The following is a 19,339-nucleotide window of genomic DNA, read 5'->3' on the forward strand; positions in this document are numbered from 1 at the left end:
GACTCATGAACCATTGGTGGGAAATCTGGGCAACCACCTCTTTTGTACCACAGAACTGCCCAGAAGACTCAGGAACTGATGGAGCCAGGTACCCCTAGAGGCAGAGTGTAGGGTGAAGTTGAAACAAGAGAGTGTATTTAAGAAGCACCAGGACCTGACATCTCCCTGATTCCATATGGCTTATGACTGCCCCTCCTCAATGTCTGCAGACGACTGGCAAGTATGAAGAGAAAATCTCTGGCAAGGAGAGGTTAGTGAGGGCTAGGGAGGAGACACTAGAACAGGTGAGAGTTGGAGTACCTTATGAAAAAGAGAATTAAGTTAAAAAAATATATATTATATATAATAAAATTATAACAAGCACTAAAAGAGAATTTAAGTCACTGAACAGTAACTGTTTGATGTAACATTTAAGGCAAGATTACTTTAAATTCCCCAATTTACTTTGCACTTTCCACGCCAACATGTATTATTTTGCAGCAACATACCTGTTGCAATGTTTCATGTTACTCATATTGCTGGGACAATGGTAATACAGCAGAGTAATGATTATTTTCTCCTTCAGTGAGATAAAGCCAATGGAAACTGAAATTTGATTATTATTTTCTCTTTTAGAAAACTTTTTTCTTTCTTTGAGACAGGGTCTTGCTTCGTTGCCCAGGCTGGGGTGTGATCATAGCTCACTGCTGCCTAGAATTCCTGGGCTCAAGGGATCCTCTCACCTCAGTCTCCTGAGTAGCTGGGACTATAGGCCACACCACCATGCCCAGCTAACTTTTAAAATTCGCAGAGACAGGATCTCACTATGTTGCTCAGTCTGGTCTTGAATTCCTGGTCTCAGTCAATCCCCCTACCTCACCCTCCCAAAGTGCTGGGATTATAGGTGTGCCCAGTTCAGAAAACTCTTATTATGAAAACATTAAATATGTACAAAAGTATAGAGAATAGTAAAATGAACTCTTATATTCATCACCATCTTCCACAATTATCAACAAATCTTATTCCCTCTCACCATTCATCCCCAGCCCCACTGAATGATTTTGAGGCAAATATCAAGCATCATATATTTTCATTCATAAGTATTTCAGTATGGCTCTCCAAAAGACACACATTTTTTAAAAAGGTTACTACAATGTCATTATCCCACCTGAAAATTTTAATTTCTTTTTTATTTTATTTTATTTATTTATTTATTTTATATATATTTTTTATTTATTTAGAGACAGAGTCTCACTCTGTTGCCCAGCCTGGAGTGCAGTGGCATGATCTTGGCTCACTGCAACCTCTGCCCTCCAAGTTCAAGCTATTCTGCTGCCTCAGCCTCCCGAGTAGCTGGGATTACAGTCACCTGCCACCACGCCTGGCTAATTTTTTTTGTGTTTTTAGTAGAGATGGGGTTTTACCATCTTGGCCAGGCTGGTCTTGAACTCCTGACCTTGTGATCCACCCACCTCGGCCTCCCAAAGTGCTGGGATTACAGGCATAAGCCACAGTGCCTGGCCAATTTTAATTTCTTAATAACATCAAATATCTGGTTAGTGTTCACATTTATTCAATGGCTTCCAATTGTTTACAGTTTATTTTAAATAGGACCTAAAGTTTATCTAATTCATAAGTCCTTTCAATATTTATTATTTCTACTTTTAAATTTATTTTTATTTTTATTTATTTATTTATTTTTGAGACAGGGTTTCACTGTTGCCTAGGCTAGAGTGCAGTGGTGCAATCTCAGCTCACAGCAGCCTTGACCTCCTGTGCTCAGGTGATCCTCTGGCCTCAGCCTCCCAAGTAGCGGGGACTACAGGCATGTGCCACCATGCCTGGACAATTATTTTTGTGGAGTTTTTTTGTTTGCTTGCTTGCTTTTTGTAGAGACAGTGTTTTCCCATGTTGCCCAGGCTGGTCTCGAACTCCTGGGCTCAAGAGATCCTCCCTGCCTCAGCCTTCCAAAGTGCTGGGCTTACAGGCATGAGCCAATCGCACCCAGCCTAAGTTTATTAATTTTATATCATACATGCAATTGGTTGATATGTCTTATGTTTACTTTCCTTTTGACAGAAACTTGAGAGTTTCAGTATCTATGCATTAGACAATTCATTGATGAAATGTAAGAAATCTACAAATGTAGTTAATTTTTTTAGTAAAAAAATTCACATACTGATAGACCCCAGGAAACTGCTTGAAAATTAATTATTAATGTAAAAGTGATTTGAGAAAGAATTTTAAAAGGAAAATATATATTAAATATTATGTTATGTATGTATATTGTTATTAGGGTAATAATTGGGAGTTAATGTCTCTCTCAGATTCAGTGAAGCACACTCTTCTGGTTTTTCTTCTGCTGTTTACTCTGAATCCTTTATTAGGTCCTCTTCCTCTACCTGACCGCTAAATGTTGGGGTTGCTCAGTAGGCCATTTGAAGCTCACTTCTTTTGCATCATTTTTTTATGAGATCACAGTAATACCCCTAGTTGTAAATGATGTCTTTTTTGGCAAAACTGACCAAAAATAGTTTCACATAGCAAATTCAAAGACAAAGTAAAAAGGACAAATGACACACTGGCTTACAAAAATTGCAGCTTCAATCAAGAGTTAATATATAGAGCTTCTTAAAAACAGAAAAGAAAATAATTGGCCAGGCATGCTGGCTCACACCTGTAATCCCAGCACTTTGGGAGGCCGAGGTGGGCAGATCACCTGAGGTCAGGAGTTCGAGACCAGCTCGGCTAACATGGTCAAACCCCATTTCTATTAAAAATACAAAAAAGTAGCCAGGCGTGGTGGTGCGTGTCTGTAATCCCAGCTACTTGGGAGGCTGAGGCAGGAGACTCCCTTGAACCTGAGAGGTGGAGGTTGCAGTGAACCAAGATCGCACAACTGAACTCCAGCCTGGACTACAAGAGCGAAACTCTGTCTCCAAATCATCATCATCATCATCATCATCATCATCAATGATCCTATAGAAAAATGGGTTAGAGACAGGCATGGACTGATCATAGAAAAAGATGCAAATGGTCATTAAAAAGATATATTCTCCACCTCACTCATGATAAGAGAATGCAAATTAGAACTAAGAGAATGCAAATTAGAACTATACTGAACATTTTTTATCACTTAACAGCTTGGCAAAATTCCAAAAGTTTGACTCTGTCTCAAAAAAAAAAAAAAAAAAAGCAAGTTCCAGTAGTTTCAGTATCTGTAAACCTTCTGTCTAGGAATTTTATCAAGAGAGATCAATGAATGTATAAGTGGAACCGTCTAAGTATTTCTAAAAGTGGTTCTTGCAGTGCTATACACATCGGTCACACTGAGATGCAGATTGAGCACATCATTGAAAACATTGTTGCTGTCACAAAAGGACTTTCAGAAAAATTGCCAGAGAAGTGGGAGAGTGTGAAACTCCTGTTTGTGAAAACTGAGAAATCGGTTGCCCTTCCTATTTTCTCCTTGTTTGTCAACAGTTGGGATGAAGCCACCAGAAAATTTATGTTTAATAGGTAGAAACAAGCAGCGAGGAGAAAACGAAGAGAAAAAAAATGTTGAAAAACAAAAGGAGAGGAACAAAAACAAAAAGATAAGGCAGCAGGCTCGGAAGCCTGCATCAGTCCTAAGTAAAGATGAGGTGGCACCTAAAAATGGTGGCACTGCAGTGAAGAAACCATAATCAAAGAACAGACTCCAGAGCATGAGAATAAAAAATGCGGCAGACAAAAAGCCCGACATAAAGTGACAAATAAATCAAAAGATGAAATTTTACAACCGGTAACCATAGGAAAAACTCCAGCTAATGAAAATACACAGATTGAAAAACGTGCTATAGGCCGAGGTGGGTGGATTACCTGAGGTCGGGAGTTTGAGATCAGCCTGACCAACATGGAGAAACCCCATCTCTACTGAAAATACAAAATTAGCCGGGTGTAGTGGCGCATGCCTGTAATCCCAGCTACTCGGGAGGCTGAGGCAGGAGAATTGCTAGAACCCGGGGGGAGGCAGAGGTTGTGGTGAGTGGAGATGGCGCCATTGCACTCCAGCCTGGGCAACAAGAGCAGGCCTCCGTCTCAAAAACAAAAACAAAAACAAAAGCAAAACAAAACAAGAAAAAAAACGTGCTATAGAAGGAAGTCTCCAGAAAAGAGTCCTGATCCCCACACACCTGGTGGGAGGAAGAGAAAGGCATTGCCAGCTTCTGATACCCCAAAGGCTGCAGAGTCTGAGACTCCGTGGAAAGGCCCAGGGAAGAAGCCAGAAGTCAATGAGTCAGTGAAGGAAAATAAATCCTTGGCTGGGGGAAAAAGTCGGAGACAGGTACAAAAAAGCCAAGGGCCAATTTTTTTGCTACCCTTCGTAAATCTGTGACAAAAGCTTCCCATAGCCCCCCCAAACAACCCCCAAAACCCAAAGTAAAGAACTACGTGAAGAGCTTTTTAGAACTACTGGGGTCCTAACCGCTTTGCAGCCTTCTCCAAGGGTGAGAGGCTCGGACTTCAAGATTTGGCCGGGCGCGGTGGCTCACGCCTGTAATCCCAGCACTTTGGGAGGCGGAGGCGGGCGGATCACAAGGTCAGGAGATGGAGACCATCCTGGCTAACACGGTGAAACCCCGTCTCTACTAAAAATACAAAAAAAATTAGCCGGGCGTGGTGGCGGGCGCCTGTAGTCCCAGCTACTCTGGAGGCTGAGGCAGGGGAACCTGGGAGGCCTGAGCTTGCAGTGAGCCGAGATGGCGCCACTGCACTCCAGCCTGGGCCACAGAGCAAGACTCCGTTTCAGGAAAAAAAAAAAAAAAAGAAGATTTCTTAAAGCCTCTATAGGTGATTCTGACATATGATGTATTATTTTAATAGACGTTTATTTGAAATTATATATTCTGCATTCTCTGTTACATAAATGTTATTAAACAATAAGACTAGTGAACAGTGGCAATTAGTAGTAATTAATAGTACTAATGAAGGAGAAGGAAAGGAAGACCCATTTGGGGAAAATTCAGACTGCAGAAGCGGCCTGCCTGAAAAGTCATAGCAACAGGCAAAAATAAAACAACCCTAGGAAAAACAACTCAGGCTGCACCTGCAGACAGATAAGCAGATAGGGTCCAGCACAGAAGCCCTTTGTCCTCTGCATAAATAGCAAGCTCCCAGGAAAAAGTTTCCTCCCGTTTTCAAGCATATACACGTTGGGAGCTTGCACAGGAAGGAGGGGGTCTTACCCACAGTTATACAAACATGAGAAGCAGTGCTTTGTGCTTGTCTAGAGACATACCCACAGCTGCGTAAGATAAGGGGAGTCACACAGATAGCTTTACTGGTAAGTCACTCAAACTGTTACAGAGATGAGAGGAGTTTCTTTCCCCGCCCCGGCGCCCCCCCCGCCCCACCTCCCCTACCCTGAGACGGGGTCTTGCTCTGCAGTCCAAGCAGGAGTGCAGTGGCGCGATCTCGGCTCACTGCAAGCTCCGCCTCCAGGGTTCATGCCATTCTCCTGCCTCAGCTTCCTGAGTAGCTGGGACTACAGGTGCCGGCCACGATGTCCGGCTAAATTTTTTTGTATTTTTTAGTAGAGACGGGGTTTCACTTTGTTAGCCAGGACGGTCTCAATCTCTTGACTTCGTGATCTGCCCGCCTCAGCCTCCCAAAGTGCTGGGATTACAGGCTTGAGCCACCGCACCCAACCAAAAGGAGTTTCTTATAAAACTTTTGAATTCAGCTATAACCCAGCAATCCACTTGGACTCCCCTCTCTGCTGCAGAGAGCTTTCTTCTTTGACTTCTTAAACTTTCACTCCAACGCAGCTTTGTGTCCAAGCTCCTTACTTTTCTTGGATATAGGACAAAGTCCCCGAGGTACTAGTTCAGACAATGAGAACCTGCTACATTAAGGTTGTTGGTGAAACTGCGACACTAGTATCTTAGTTTTAAAAATACTGTGGGAAAATATAACAATGTATTTAAAATGTTGATATATTATAAACATTATACGGAGGATGATTACATATTTTCCCCTAGTACAGCAGTTTAACTTTTTAGTAATTTTATTGAATGACTATATATTATTTTTTCAAGAGACAGGGGGTCTCATCAGTTGCCTGGGCTGGCCCCAAACTCCTGGAGTCAAGTGCTCCTCCTGTCTCAGCCTTCTGGGTGTCTGGGACTGTTGGCACATGCCACCACACCAGGCTTAGTGTGTATTCTTAAGATACGTTAAATGTCAGACTTTTAAGAAGGAGAACATAGGCCGGACATGGTGGCTCATGCCTGTAATCCCAGCACTTTGGGAGGCTGAGACGGGTGGATTGCCTGAGCTCAGGAGTTTGAGACTAGCCTGGGCAACATGGCAAAACCCCATCTCTACCAAAAATGCAAAAAATTAGCAAGGAGTGGTGGCATGCACCTGTAGTCCTAGGTACTTTGAAGGCTGAGGTGGGAGGATCACTTGAGCCCAGGGTCAAGCCTGCAGTGAGCTGAGATTGTGCCACTGAACTCCAGCCTGGGTGACAGAGGGAGACTCTGTCTCAAAAATAAATAAATAAGTAAATAAATATAGTAGGACGAACTAAACTGATATTTTGATATTATCCATATTTAAAAACTCACAAAAACAGTGCCATGTTTCTTTCTGCCCCATGATACAGTAGGATATGTTAACTCTGTTTCCTTTTCTGAAGATATTTCTCTGAGCTGCCTGCAGCCTTTAGGTCCTCCTTAATTTATTTAATGGTAAAACTGATGTAAAACTCCACTTTGACTTGCAGCTCTGCTCTTATCAAACTCATGTAACACTGGGTTCCTGTGTCAGTACAATACGATGACATTAAGCTGAATTTCATCTCAACACAAGTGTTTAATCATGGAATAGTTAGGATTTTATCTGCTAGCAACAAGATTTAGACTTGTTGGAATTAACTTCCATCTCTCCAAAAATGGCCATCTACTCTGTATGTTGTTTGGGTAGATCATTATTTGTCAATCAGTTCCTTTGCATCCATTCATCACATAGTCTATGTCTAAACTGCCCATTGCTTTTTCAACATTAGGAAGAACATTGGATGTCATCAGAAGTTAAACATTTCTCAGGGAAAATGGTTTTTAAATCAGAGAGGTTAGCAGAAATCAAATATGGATATCAAATAAATTACAGTTTTAGTAAATAAATTAAAATGGTTTCACTTGGCTGCCCTGTTCTGGTTATAAATGTGTATTTGAAATATATATGTGTATATATTTGTGTATTTAAAAAATATATGTGTGTGTATATTTGTGTTTCAGATATATATGTATATTTGAAATATATGTAAGTGCTGAAGCAGTCTTATTTACAAAAAAAGAGTGTTCTTTCCTCTATCAGTTTTTGTCACAACCCATACATGATCCTGAACAACTCAGATGCGGTCAACTCATCCTTTTCCAGGTATCTCATGGTCCTGCAAAGATCATTAAACAGTTTTGGAAAACTAGCACGTATGTTTCTACTTTATTGTAACTCTTTTCTACATTCTCATCCTCAAATGTATTTAGTGAGTACCTACTATAGGCCAACCACTGCCCTAAGTGCTGGAGACACGCTTAGATCAAAACAGGCAAAACTTCTGCCCTTGGGAAATTATTCTGTAAGAGAGATAGGCATTTTTAATTTTTTTAATTTTTTGAGGCAGAGTCTTGCTGTTGCCCAGGTTGGAGTGCCGTGGCAAGATTTCGGCTCACTGCAACCTATGCCTCCCAGGTTCAAGCAATTCTCCTGACTCAGCCTCCTGAGTAGCTGGGAGTACAGGTGCATGCCGCCACGCTCAGGTAATTTTTGTGTTTTTAGTAGAGATGGGGTTTCACCATGTTGACCAGTCTAGTCTGGAACTCCTGACCTCATGTGATCCGCCTGTCTCAGCCTCCCAAGGGCTGGGATTACAGGCATGAGCCACTGTGCCTGGCCATTTTTAATTTTTTTAAACCAACTTTTGTGAAGTTCGATTTACAAACAATAAAATGTACACATTGTAAGTATATACTTCAATGAAATTTTACAAATGTATTCACCCACACAAGCACTACCTTAATCAAAGACAGAATATTTACATTACCTCAAATCAAGCTCTATCCAAGTTAGTCTCTTCTTGATCCCTGAGCAGCTGCTAATATGTTTTCTGTCACTATAGATGTCTTTTAAGAGCTTGGGGTCTCACATTTGATTCCTTCCTTCCTTCCTTCCTTCCTTCCTTCCTTCCTTCCTTCCTTCCTTCCATCCTTTCCTTCCTTCCTTCTTCTTTTTCTTCTTCTGCTTCTTCCTTCTTCTTTTCTTTTTTTTTTTTTTTTGAGAGAGAGTCTTACTCTGTCACCCAGGTTGGAGTGCAATGGCACTATCTCGGCTCACAGCAACCTCTGCCTCCTGAGTTCAAGTGATTCCCCTGCCTCAGCTTCCCAAATAGCTGGGATTACAGGCGCACACCACCATGCCCGGCTAATTTTTTGGTATTTTTAGTAGAGACAGGATTTCACCAGGTTGGTCAGGCTAGTCTCTAACCCGACCTCTCCACCTGCCGGCCTCCCAAAGTGTTGGGATTATACGCATGAGCCACCATGCTCAGCCTGATTTCTTTTACTCAATATAGTTTTGAAATTCATTCATGTTGTACATCAAGTAGTTGATCCCTGTTTATTGATAATTACATTCATTACATTGTATGGATATGCCACAAGTTGTTTTTATTCAACAGTTGATGGACATTTGGGTTGTTTGCAGTTTTTGATTATTAAAAACAAAGTTGGGCCAGGCACAGTGGCTCACACCTGTAATCCCAGCACTTTGGGAGGCCAAGGTGGGCGGATCATGAGGTCTGGAATTTGAGACCATCCTGACCAACATGGTGAAACCCCGTGTCTACTAAAAATACAGAAAACAGCCTGGCCTGGTGGCAGGTGTCTGTAATCCCAGATACTCAGGAGGCTGAGGCAGGAGAATTGCTTGAACCTGAAAGGTGGAGGTTGCAATGGGCCGAGATCAGGTCACTGCACTCTAGCATGGGCGACAAGAGTGATATTCTGTCTCAAACAAAAACGAAGCAAAACGAAGCTGATATAAACATTAACGTACAAGCCTCTGTATGAATATATGCTTTTGTACCTAGGTAAATTCATAGGAAATTACTGGATATGATAAACTGTAAGATTACAAGAAAAGATTGTAAGTTTTCCAAAGTGGTTGTACCATTTTGCATTACCACCACCAACATATCAGAGGTCCAGTTGCTCTGCATCCTTGCCAACATTTGGTATTATCTTTTAATTTTGGGCCATCCTAAAGAATAGGTGGTGATAAAGATGTGCTTCTTACTTGTGCCCGTCTATTTATGCAACCCCATTTAAAAACTGATCATTTTATTAATAAATTTTAAAAAATCTGAAATATTTAAGAATCTTAAATGTCTGGCTTGACTTTGCAGATATTTTGATTCTATGTTCCCTCACGAAACTCCCAGGCGCTGTATAGGAAGCATAAATCCGTTGTCAGGCAGCAGTAGCACGTTACTGCTCTCGGAGCTTGGCTGCTCGTTGGTGCTCGCAACCACAAAGGTCTACGCAAACCTCCACGGTTTCCTCCCGCCATCGCGTCACCATTCTAAGAAATTCCCAGAGGGCAGCGCAGACGGGCCGGGCTCTGGGGCTCCGCGCTCCGCCTCTTTCCCGGAACCGCCCACTACCCAGGGCGCCCACAGAGGGTGGAAAAAGAAGATAACTTCCGGTCTCGCCATCGTCTCTAATCTCGCGAGAAGAGAAAGCGGCCGCCGTCGGCCGAACGGAGGCGGTGGCGAGGGAGGGGGTGTGGCTGGGGAGCGCGAAGTCCCGGGAGTAAGGGAGAGGGGGCGGGGTCGCGCGCCCCTGGCGTACGCATGCGTGCACGCCGTCGGTCGGGCTGGGCTGAGAGGGGAGGAGGTGGCGGCGGCAGAGTCGGTGTCGTTATTTCCGTGGTCCGGACAGTGCGTGGCGGCGCGGGTGACCACGGGAGAAGTAGGTAGGGACCGCCCCTGCGTAGCCATTGAAACCCTCTCGCTCGTGTGTCCAAGAGCCGCAGCCCCCCGCGCGTGTGGCGGGCCCTCGGGACCCCAGGTCACCCTGCTGCCCCGGCCCTCCCGCTGCGCGTCAGGTAGGAGCCGCGGGCTCTCCAGTGCCCGCTGTCGGCCGAGGCCCGGGCCTTGCCCGGTGTTGCCGAGGCGACGATCCGGCGCCGGACGTGCCTGCCCTCCTGCGCGGCGACAGCTCTGTGCTTGCTTACGCGTCCAGTGGGACCGGGGCTGGGCCGGGCTGACCCGGGCGGGGCGGAAGGGAAGCGGGTGCCCGCCTCAGGTGTGCCGCGGCCCTAAGCCCGGCCGGTGGGACCCTGCGGTGCCTGCTGGCTCCTCATTCCTCCCGGCGAGGTTCTGCCTGGGTCCGGGCCGGCCCTGGCCCGGGAAAGGTCCCGGCGAGCTCTGGCCAGGTGAAGCGCTGCCTTGATTGACTTCGGTAATTGCCGCATGGGGTCCTGGGCTGCGAGTGGGGACCCTGAATAGTGCTTTGGTCATTTGTGGCTATTATTGAAAGTTGGAAGCTCTGGAGTTGTTCTTTTCGGGCCAGTGGTGAGATGGTTTGTAATTTTTCTTCTTAAACGGTAGGAGGGCAAAGTATTTATGGGCCCGGGTAGGTGGTGGGCTAATAGTAAATAAGCAGCAGGATTGTTAATTGACGTGAGATTTGGTTGCATTAAGATTATTCTTTGCAGTACTGTCCTTAGAAGAGTTCTGCTTTAAAGAGTTTAGTAAGACTTCATCCCATACTTAAACACACATTTCTGCAAATACTCTTGCCCTGAAAGCTACATCCTCTCTCTTACATCAGTATTAATTTTACAGGCATAATGGTTATGAAAGCTTCTGTAGATGATGATGATTCAGGATGGGAGCTCAGTATGCCAGAAAAAATGGAAAAAAGCAATACAAACTGGGTGGACATTACCCAAGATTTTGAAGAAGCTTGTCGAGGTGAGTCTGATTTTTGGATTAGAAGTGCAACATCTGAGAGGGGTAGAATGACTATTGTGCTTTCTAAACTTACCTCATTTGATGAAATCAACAGGTGAGTGTGGTTTGTTGAGTTTGTTAGCCACACTTACTCTGTATCGTCTAATTTTAACTTTAAAGCAAGCATATATTTGATATAGCATTAAATAGAGATGTTAAGAAATTTTTTTAAAATTGAATTTTTCTTTAACAGGTTAGAGCAGTAATTTCTAACTGTGGAAAACACTTTGTTAATCTAAAAGATGGTGGTATTTTTGTGTGTTTGAGGTTTCAGAATGATCAAATCACATCATTCCTTGCTTAAGATCATCCAGTGGCTTCCTGTTGCAGGTAGAATAAAATCCAAACTCCTTCCCTATGGGTCTATAAAATCTGGTCCCTGTCTACCACTCAGGTTTCATTTATGTGCCACTGCCCCTGCCAGACTTATTACATTGCAGTCACAGGTCTTTTTTATCTCTTCGTAATGCACACCAAAGTGGTTCTCCCAGGTGTTTGCATTTTTTGTTTTCTCTCTTTTAAATTGCTTTGCCCCTCACTTTCACACAGTTCTTCTTAAGTGTTACCTCCCTGGTGAGGACCTCAGAACAACCCCTCATTCTCTCTTCTGCAATTCCACCTTAGTTGAATCACTTTTTATTTTCTTCATACAGCTTATCTTTTTCAGAAGCCATAATTTTTTCTTGTTTATTTTCAGTCTCACTCACTGGAATATAAGCTCTGTAACCCTAGTACACAGAACAGTTCCTGGCACATAGTAAATTCAATAAACAGGAATAAATGGGGAAATGAACATGCTTGTTGGTTGAGGGGAAAGAGTCTAGGGAGAGACTGAAGAGAAAGGAACAAATACTGGAGTGAGAGCTTGAATGTTAAAGAGGATGAGATCAAGGAGATGGTAGAGAAATTAGGGAAAAGCATAGGGATACACTGAGACAGGAAGGACTGAAGTTAGGATGAAGATAAAAGTATGTTTCTGAGTGACAGAGGAGGACCGATGAAGGAATTCACACCTGATGGCTCGTATTGTCTCAAGCAGCTTAGGTCTTTTGATGATAGTTGGGGTGTGTTTGAATAGTGCTCTGAAGAGGAGGAGTAAAGACTTGGGGCAGCTGCAGGTGGAGAGGGAGCCAGCTGTGTATAAGCAAAATGGTAAATCATGTGCCATCCTTTGTTTTGAGATCACTTTTTATAGCCTCAGTGAGACAGTGGAAAGGACGTAAGACTGGGGGTTGGGTGACTGCCCATATATGTCTATCTAAGGAAGAGACAAAGCAGTGTCAAGTTACAGTGTAGTTTTTGTGCTCAGAGATCTTAGACTATTAAGTGGATTATATCTGTCATCTTGCACTGATTTTAAGTAATCTCTATTAGGGGGCTGTAATTATTAACCTAAATAGGGAAGGTTTTTGAAGGATATATGGCTTGGGTTGGGCCTTAAGGAGAGAGAGTTTTTATGAGGGGAGGTGACAGAGTTATTTTACACTGAGATGAACTATATGAGTCAGAGTTCGGTGAGGATTTTATGTTAGGGGAACAAAAAGTAATTTTGCTTGGCCACAAAACAGTTTTCAGTGCTGGGAATTATAGAGGGTCTTTAGTGCCATTGATATTTTCTGTTTGTTTTTGTTTTTTTAGTTTGAGCTAGTTTTATAGACAGTAGGAGTTTTTTAATGGATTTGAGCATAAGATTGAAAGTTTATTCCCCTTGATCAGTACAGTGGCTTGGACGGAGTAGTTTCTCAGTAAGTAATGTAGTAAGCTTTATAGTCAGATGTGGGCTGGAGTCCTAACTCTGTCTCTTACTAGTTTAGTTTCCTTGGAGTTTAATTAATCTGAATCTTAGTTTTCTACTCTGGAAAACAGAACTTCTTCTTTAGAGAATTTTGGGGATTAAATGAGACAGTGGATATAAAGTACTGGATCTGTAGTAGCATTCAATGATGGTAACTGTTGTTACTCAGAGTATTTACTTTAGAGTTGAAAGCATATAAAGAAGTTTCTCTACTAGCATAATTTATGATGGATTAGGATGAAAAGAATCTATAACCTTAGACAAGGTTTTGCACTCAGCCCAGATTAGGGCGTTAAGGCCTTGGACTAGGCCTTGACAGAATGGAGAAGGGTAACATGAGAATGAATAAGTTCATGTTGCTAGAGAGGTGAAAGAAACATGAGAGATGATGTGGTCCTTAAACTTGTGGTGACTGCAGAGGAGAGTGAGCATGTACACTGCTTCTCAACCTCTCCTTCTCAGATCTTATGGGTAGAGTTCAAAGTATCTTAATTCGTAGATACAAGATATCTTTATAATATCCTGTTTTATCTTAGAAATTCATGGAAAAGTTTGCATTTTACGACATGTTTGTTGTTTGAGGTGAACACTTACATTTCATTTGTGTTAACGGTCTTTTGCTTCCTACATCATCACATTAATTTGCTATTAGGCAGCTGTGCAAATTTTTATCCTGTGTCTTTGAATCCCGTGGGACATGATGTTCACCAGGGTTGTTGCATACCACAGTTTGAAAACCACAGGTCTGCAGAATTTAGTCTCAATGAAATGCAACTATAGAGGTCCTCTTAATTTTAGTCTTGCCGCTTGCTTTCATATATATATTCTCTACTTGTTTTTGATTGTAAGAAGAATTGAACCCAAGAAAGCAGTTTAGAATACTGGTGGGAGAGATGTTTTGGCTTGCCTTTGAGTTATATCATTAATTAGCCTTATTTCTTTGTGAAGGAACCTTGAGTGGGAGATAAAGTTTAATCCATGCTTCACTGTGGATAGAGAGGGGGTGGCATGCCATTTTGTGGACAACATCATACCATCCTATTAACTCTTCCATAATTAGCTCTTGCACTGTGTCGAGTGGCACAAATGTGAGGTATCCTTCTTGGAACTAAAAAAAATTGATGTAGAATTAATCTTCATATATAGATTTAGAACTAAAGACTGTTGGCAGTTCTTGAGCCTGTGGTATTTATTTTCCCTTCTTGGAATAATCAGATTCGTAGTCTTGATTATGGTTTAGGCTTCTGTTCTAGTGACTTTCTAAAAACTAAATTTAAAACAGATATGATTACATTCTTTCTTTTAACTTGCAGTGATCTCTCCCCTTTGGTGACAATGTAATGGCATTTGGCTAGACTCTGGTGATTTTTTTAGTACCACAAAATAGTCTGCATACTGATGACAAAGTTGTTTTTAATGCACATTTGTGCTTATTCTTTTAGTGGCTCTTTAAAGTCCTGAATCAAATACAAACTTTTACCTTTTATGATTTATTTCCTACTAGGCGGGTGGCACACATTCCCTATAACTACTCTTGAGGCTCTTATTTTTTTCTTTTCTAAATTATTTGTAATTTAGTCATTACTGTTGTTTTGCCTGATAGGAAATATGTGATTATTTTAAGTAACACTTCTAGGCTTTTTAAAAAACATATATATATAAATTAAATTTTTTTTTTCTTTTTAGAGTTAGGGTTTTGCTCTGTCACCCAGCCTGAAGTGCATAGAATGCCATGATCATTCCTCACTATAGCCTTGACTATAGGCTGGGTTCAAGCAGTCCTCTCATCTCAGCCTTCTGAGTAGCTGAGACTATAGGCACGTTCTATGCCTGGCTTATTTTGTTTTTTTGTAGAGACATTATGTTACGTAGGCGGGTCTCAAACTCCTGGCCTTAAGGGATCCTCTCGCCTCAGCTTCCCAAAGTGTGGGGATTATAAGTGTGAACCACTGTGCCCAGCTTCTAGGCTTTCCTTCTCTAGGAAACCTTGCCTAATTTAAACTATCTCATTTTTCTACCTATTCCATTTGGGTTTTCATATTTAGATGCTTTCTCAATTATAAACCCACAACTTGGAAATTTCACTTAAACATAAATGATCATATGACATAAACTCCTGCTGCTGCCCACCAGATTCCCTTCTCCCACACTATGGAAAGCAACATTCTCTCCTAGGATGATGGCGCCAGTGGTATCTGGAGTCCAGAAGTAATTCAAAATCTGCCATGCTGACTTCCATTCTTTTTATGTTTTAATCTAGGAGGATATGGGCCCAATCTCTCCTTCCATTTTCTCTCTTTGATGGCTTAGTTTAAGCTTGTCCAACCGACTGCTCAAGGGCTGCATGTGGCCCAGGATGACTTTGAATGTGGCCCAACACAAATTTGTAAACGTTCTTAAAACGTTATGAGATTTTTTTTTGCAATTTTTTTTTTTTTTTTTTTTAAAGCTCATCACCTATCGTTAGTGTATTTTATGTGTGGCCTAAGACAATTATTCTTTCAGTGTGGCCCACGGAAGCCACAAGATTGGCATTCCTGGCTTTGTTCATTCCTCTGTAGTCAGTTTTTATTACCAGCACCATTGGTTAAGGCCTTCCGTATCCATTCATCTTCTGCAGTTCTTGTTTAGTACTTTAGGAAAATTCCTTTTACACTTTCTCTTGCCTCTTGTAAAACCTGGGATGCTTAAGCTTCTTGTTGCTCTTCCTTTCTTTTTTGTCTTCTCTCACCAAGAACATTTGTAGGTGCTCAATACATATATTTGTTTGAAGAATGAATGAATATTGTAAGGCCTTGTTTCTTCATACTGGAGAATATTTGGGTCTGGGACTAGAGAAGTTTGAGAACCACTACAGTGCATAAAATGCTGTCATTTTGGGGAATTGCCTGTAACCAGCATGATCATGAACCATAAGCGTGGACACTGAAATTATGTTGATACTTGATTATAATGTTATTATCGAGGTGATCTGGAATATTCTGTGATTTTTTTTTTAAGATTATCATTGAACTGATTACATCGCTTTTAAACATTACGGAAAAAATACAAATTCTTTGTGAAACTTTCAGTGACATCTTTTTTGCTCCCCACACTCCCATATATGTGGGGTGAGAGTCATTGTTCTAGGAATTTACTGTTTGTTAGCACTTGATTCTAAGAGGAAAAGGATGGATGGGTGGAAATTGTCCTGGCAAAAGATCTAGGCAACCTGTAAAATTGTTTTCCTTGTTCTGTGCCATCCAGAATGTTATCAGAGGTGGGGCATGGGCAAGATGGCCAGCACTGGCATTTTTGGATCACTTTAGATTAGTGGTTCTCAACTGGGGGTGATTTTTCATCTCAGGGGACTTTAATGTCTTGAGACATTTTTGATTGTCACAGTGTATATGAGGTGGTGCTACTGGCATCTAACAAGTACATGCCAGGTATGCTGTTCATTCAATTCAACACACAGGGCAGCCCCCACAAACAAATAATTACCCTCTTCAAAATATCCATAATGCTGCAACTTCACTGCATTTAGATATCAAGTTCACTGCACTTAGATTACTTTCAAGAAGGTTCAGCTGTCACTTAACATCTCAAACCCTGAATTCTTCAGGAAAGGAACATATGGATACTGGACTTAACATCCTTAGCAACTAGCGTTGACATAGAGCAGGCAGTGTGAGTGGGCCCTTTGATGCAGTTTGAGGGCTCTTACACAGGGTTAAATGCTCTTACCAGATTTTCCCTTCATTACCTGTAGTGTATCTTGCTTCATCTTAGGAGCTTTAGTTAATAAAAAAGGAGTCCCTAGAAGATACCATGTTCCACCTTTTAGCTGATTCTTTCAATATTTATCTTGCTGGTTTTGGGCAGCATGCTTTTATACTACTTTTTGATTCCCTTGATTCCCTGTATCTGTGGACTTAACCCCCTATAGTTATAGGTAGCTACACTGTGGATATGCAAATATTATTCATAGCTGAGCCAAGCAGTAAAACTATTACTACTTTTTCTTTCCTGCATACTACTCCTGTTTTACACAAAAATTTTTACCCAAAAATTGGTGTACTTATCATTAATTCTACTTCAGACTCTTTACCAGTTGTCTAAATCTCCATAAGACATACAGACTCATTGGATAGCCTATTGATGTCACCTCCTTACAGAACTTTCTTTTTGATCCTCTTAACTGCAATCTAGGCTTATTGCCTTTTGTACCTAGTATGTAACTTCATTCTGAGATCTTCCTTTCTTCATCAGCCTGAGGTGTCTTTTCTTTCTTGTTTTAACTGGACATCATTATTATCTTCTTGAGTAAAGTGCATGGGAGATAAAATGTTTTGAGGCTCTTAATATCTGAAAATGTCTTGATTTTGTCCTCCCACTTGACTGATATTATGTCTGGGTGCCTTTGAGAATTTTGAAGGCGTTGTCCATTGATCTTTTGCTATTAAGAAATCTGATGACATTATGATACATGTGAAAGTTACATGTCGATACCTTTATTCTTTTTTTTTTTTTTTTTTTTGAGATGGAGTTTCGCTCTTGCTGCCCAGGCTGGAGTGCAATGGCACGATCTCAGCTCACTGCAACCTCCATCTCCCGGGTTCAGGCGATTCTCCTGCCTCAGCCTCCCGAGTAGCTGGAATTACAGGCGCCTGCCACATGCTCAGCTAATTTTTGTATTTTCAGTAGGGACAGGATTTCGCCCTGTTGGCCAGCCAGCTCTTGAACTCATGACGTCAGGTGATCCACCCACCTCAACCTCCCAAAGTGCTGGGATTACAGGTGGTAGCCACCATGCCTGGCCTTGATACCTTTCATACATAAGTTTTTAGGATCTTCTGTTTGTCATTCTTGTCCAGAACTTTCATAGTGGTCTGGAGCCTTTTCACTTGGATGCTTCAGTTCTAGGAAGCATCCTTGAATTATTGTATTTGTTTTGCTTATACTCTCCTTATGGAATGTCTTTTATTTGGATATTGAATCTCTCCTAAACTTGTTCTGTCTATTTTTTTCTTAACCTTTCTTCCCTATTTTTCTTTTTTTTTTTTTTTTTGAGACAAAGTTTCACTCTTGTTGCCCAGGCTGGAGTGCAATGGCATAATCTCGGCTCACTGTAACCTCCACCTCCCGGGTTCAAGCAATTCTCCTGCCTTGGCCTCCCGAGTAGCTAGGACTACAGGCGCCCACCACCATACCTGGCTGATTTTTGTATTTTTGGTAGAGACGGGGTTTCAGTGTTGGCTAGGCTGGTCTCAAACTCTTGACCTTGTGATCCACCCACCTCGGCCTCCCAAAGTACTGGAATTACAGGTGTGAGCCACGACCCCTTTTTTCCCTATTTTTTAATGTCTTTTTCCTCAGCTTCATCTTCTAGATCTTTCATTGCACTTTTCTTTTCTCCTGCGATGTTTTTAATTTTGAATCATTACATCTATGGCTTGAGTCCAGTTTTCCTCGTATCAGATTTTTCCCTTTGCTCTGAGTGGGGTAAGCTGTATACTATTGAGCTTTCTTAAGGCTTTAACTTAAAAGTAGAAGTACTTTAAAAAAAACCAGTTTATCATATTACCCTCACTTTAGTAGTTTGGTGTCATCTAGAATTGCTAGGATCCCCAAGACTGTTTTGCAGGATATGCAGAGTTGAAACAGTTTGGTGGTAATACTAAAAAGGTACTTGCCTTTTTGACTGTTACTCTCTTATTAGTGTATGGTGGAGTTTTTCAGAGGCTAAATGATGTGTGATGATGTCATTGCTCTGATGGCTAATGATAATTTGAAACATTATCCTTCTCATTAAATTTTTTGAGAAATGCTGCTTGGTTGGATAAGGCCCAGTTTACTCAATTCTATAGTGCTATACAAGATCATGATTCTGTGTTCAGTCATTGATCATGCAGGGGGGTGCTTGTACTGTGCTTCATGAGTAAATTCTTAAGTTTACTGTCTATAAAGTTTAATAGTGAGAGATACGATCTCTCGTATCTGAAGAACTGAAGTTCTTCTTTTTAGAGATGGAGTTTTGCTCCTTTTCTCAGGCTGGAGAGCAGTGGCGCAATCTCAGCTCACTATAACCTCCGCCTCCCAGGTCCAGGCAATTCTCATGCCTCAGCCTCCCAAGTAGTTGGGATTATAAGCATGTGCCACCGTACCCGGCTCATTTTGTATTTTTAGTAGAGACAGGGTTTCACCATTTTGGCGGGGCTGTTCTCAAACTCCTGACCTCAGGTGATCCACCCCCCTTGGCCTCCCTAAGTGCTGGAATTACAGGTGTAAGCCACTGCACCCCTGATTACTGAAGTTCTGAGGAATCTTACGAGTCATCTGGTCTAACCTTTCATTTTACAGATGAGGAAACCAAGGCCAAGAGTGATTGACTTGCTTCTAGATCTGTGGGGTGTTTTTAAGTTTGATGAAGCTATTTGGTACCCACATTTACCCTAAATACATGATAGATTATTATAGCAGTTTCCAAACTTTTCAGTCTTAGGACCCCATTATACTTTTAAAAA

At 41.7% G+C, this 19,339-nt stretch overlaps 1 protein-coding gene and 1 pseudogene across 6 annotated transcripts in view; both read left to right on the forward strand.

Annotated features, from left to right (window-relative positions):
* Positions 1 to 3,172: 3,172 nt before the first annotated feature.
* On the forward strand, positions 3,173 to 9,720 carry LOC111554162 (annotated as a pseudogene). Its single transcript, XR_003306673.2, has 3 exons — positions 3,173 to 3,831; positions 4,120 to 4,401; positions 9,496 to 9,720. The product of XR_003306673.2 is annotated as a ribosomal L1 domain-containing protein 1 pseudogene (transcript).
* Positions 9,721 to 9,871: 151 nt separating this feature from the next.
* Positions 9,872 to 19,339, forward strand: part of NAA35 (N-alpha-acetyltransferase 35, NatC auxiliary subunit) — an 86,960-nt gene continuing 77,492 nt past the window's right edge. The window contains exons 1-2 of one of the 5 annotated variants that reach the window (XM_023229564.2): positions 9,872 to 9,992; positions 10,871 to 10,999. In XM_023229564.2, the coding sequence (XP_023085332.2) occupies positions 9,875 to 9,992; positions 10,871 to 10,999 (247 nt within the window). In that variant the 5' untranslated portion in view covers positions 9,872 to 9,874. The other 4 variants (XM_023229565.3, XM_023229566.2, XM_023229567.2 and 1 more) reach the window with 4 other exon arrangements.

The sequence above is a fragment of the Piliocolobus tephrosceles genome, chromosome 14 (assembly GCF_002776525.5).
Source record: "Piliocolobus tephrosceles isolate RC106 chromosome 14, ASM277652v3, whole genome shotgun sequence".
In the NCBI taxonomy this organism is placed as follows: Eukaryota; Metazoa; Chordata; class Mammalia; order Primates; family Cercopithecidae; genus Piliocolobus; species Piliocolobus tephrosceles.